The 2,519-nt window shown below is 42.2% G+C and overlaps 1 protein-coding gene across 1 annotated transcript; it reads left to right on the top strand.

Annotated features, from left to right (window-relative positions):
- The first annotated feature begins 1,053 nt into the window (after positions 1-1,053).
- Positions 1,054-2,019, top strand: LOC109569312 (olfactory receptor 52N4-like). The gene has a single exon (XM_019974650.2). It carries the CDS (start codon positions 1,054-1,056, stop codon positions 2,017-2,019), a length of 966 nt encoding a protein of 321 aa, XP_019830209.2.
- The last annotated feature ends 500 nt before the right edge of the window (positions 2,020-2,519 follow it).

Raw genomic sequence — 2,519 nt, 5'->3', positions numbered from 1 at the left:
AGACACATGTACACCCATGGCTGATTCATGTCAACGTATGGCAAAAACCATTACAATATTGTAAAGTAATTAGCCTGCATTTAAAATAAAAAAAAAAGAATAGTTTAAAAGGATCAAAATTGGAATGGTCCTCTTAATAGCTCTGAGGCCAAGAGATTGAGAAAGCCTTTGAAAGTTGTACATGAAGAAACCTCATATACATTGGATCTCCATTTACTCAATTACAGAGTGCAGATTAATAGAAAAAAGACTTCATGATCTTGTTCAGTTCAGTTCAGTCACTCAGTCGTGTCTGACTCTTTGCAACCCCATGAATCACAGCACGCCAGGCCTCCCTGTCCATCACCAACCCCCGGAGTTCACCCAGACTAACGTCTATCGAGTCAGTGATGCCATCCAGCCATCTCATCCTCTGTCATCCCCTTTTCCTGCTTCCCCCAATCCCTCCCAGCATCAGAGTCTTTTCCAATGAGTCAACTCTTCGCATGAGGTGGCCAAAGTACTGCAGTTTCAGCTTTAGCATCATTCCTTCCAAAGAAATCCCAGGGCTGATCTCCTTCAGAATGGACTGGTTGGATCTCTTTGCAGTCCAAGGGACTCTCAAGTGTCTTCTCCAACACCGCAGTTCAAAAGCATCAATTCTTCGGTGCTCAGCCTTCTTCACAGTCCAACTCTCACATCCATACATGACCACAGGAAAAACCATAGCCTTGACTAGACGGACCTTTGTTGGCAAAGTAATGTCTCTGCTTTTGAATATGCTATCTAGGTTGGTGGTGAGGATTAAATGAGTTAATATTTATGAAATTCTAAGGCTGTGCTTGGTGTATATTAAGCATGAGTATGAACCAAGAATGTGTTTAAACAATGTTTCTATTGTAAATTCCTGACATTTAAATTTTTGGGTTCTGTGATTTAAAGTGCAATAAGAGACACAGAGAGAAGATCCACAAATTTTCTGTTTTTCCAAATCTAGGAGGGTTAAAAAAAAAAAGCAATACAGGCATAAAACTAAAAACATACAATTTTCTTAATGACTCCACCAGCCTGATCATGATAATGCTGAACCAAACAGACGTGACACCAGCCTCCTTCATTCTTAATGGGATCCCAGGACTGGAGGACATGCACGTGTGGATTTCTCTCCCGTTCTGCTCCATGTATGCTGTGGCTGTTGTAGGGAACTGTGGTCTCCTCTACCTCATCCGCTATGAGGATGCCCTGCACAGACCCATGTACTACTTTTTGGCCATGCTTTTCCTAACTGGCCTTTTCATTAGCTCTAGTACAATCCCCAAAGCCCTCGGCATCTTCTGGTTCCATTTCAAGGAAATCAGCTTTGATGGATGCCTGATCCAGATGTTCTTCGTCCACACCCTAACAGGGATGGAGTCTGGGGTGCTCATGCTCATGGCCCTGGACCGCTATGTGGCCATCTGCTACCCTCTGCGCTACTCAACTATCCTCACAAATCCTGTCATTGCAAAGGCAGGTCTCTCCACCTTTCTCAGAGGGGTGTTGCTCATCATTCCCTTCACTTTCCCCACCAAGCGCCTGCCCTACTGCAGAGGCAATGTAATCCCCCATACTTACTGTGATCACATGTCTGTGGCCAAGTTGTCTTGTGGCAACATCAAGGTCAATGTTATCTATGGTCTGATGGTGGCCCTCCTGATTGGAGGCTTTGACAACCTATGCATCACAGTCTCCTACACCATGATCCTGAGGGCAGTGGTCAGCCTCTCCTCTGCAGATGCTCGGCAGAAGGCCTTCAGCACGTGCACTGCTCACGTCTGTTCCATTGTTTTCTCCTATAGTCCAGCTTTCTTTTCATTCTTTTCCCACCGCTTTGGGGGTCACAGGATTTCTCCTTCATGCCACATCATTGTGGCCAACATTTATCTGCTCCTACCCCCCACTATGAATCCTGTTGTCTATGGGGTGAAAACTAAGCAGATACGAGATTGCGTCATAAGGATTCTTTCAGGTTCCAAGTTTATCAAATCCCATAGTATATGAAAGAGCTGTTTGCCTATGATGAGATGTGAAAGGAAAGAATGATCCTGTCTGTTTGTCTAAGGAGAAAGCTTTCCAAGAATACGTATCTGAATTTGCGAAGTCAGTGGATAATAATCCATCTCCTTATTTTTTTTGCTTTTTTGCAGAATTCCAAAATTTTTCATGTCAAATCACCATCCACATGAGTTTTTCACGTCTAGGTTCTCTGTATAACTCAGATCTCAATAATGTCAAGTTCCAAGAATGAAAAAATACTAATGGAAACTGGTGCAATTATTCAGTAAACTAAATGAGGCAAAAGCAATGATCTGGAACCAGATGACTGAAACTGCTGTTTTTAATTGTGAATGAAGTTTCAATATAATAACTGATTTAACTGTGGAAAAATCACAGTATATTTACTTTATTCCATAAAGTCTTCTGTTTTCTCAACAACTTCTTAAAGACAAGACTGTAAAGTATATACCACAGGGTCAATAATATTATGTTGTAAGCCTTTC

The sequence above is a fragment of the Bos indicus genome, chromosome 15 (genome assembly GCF_029378745.1).
Source record: "Bos indicus isolate NIAB-ARS_2022 breed Sahiwal x Tharparkar chromosome 15, NIAB-ARS_B.indTharparkar_mat_pri_1.0, whole genome shotgun sequence".
Classification (NCBI taxonomy): Eukaryota; Metazoa; Chordata; class Mammalia; order Artiodactyla; family Bovidae; genus Bos; species Bos indicus.
This window is presented reverse-complemented; position numbering and strand designations above follow the sequence as displayed.

Bases quoted from the DNA above. Each gene is read 5' to 3' on its own strand.
- LOC109569312 (XM_019974650.2), top strand. From the start codon at position 1,054: ATGATAATGCTGAACCAAACAGACGTGACACCAGCCTCCTTCATTCTT.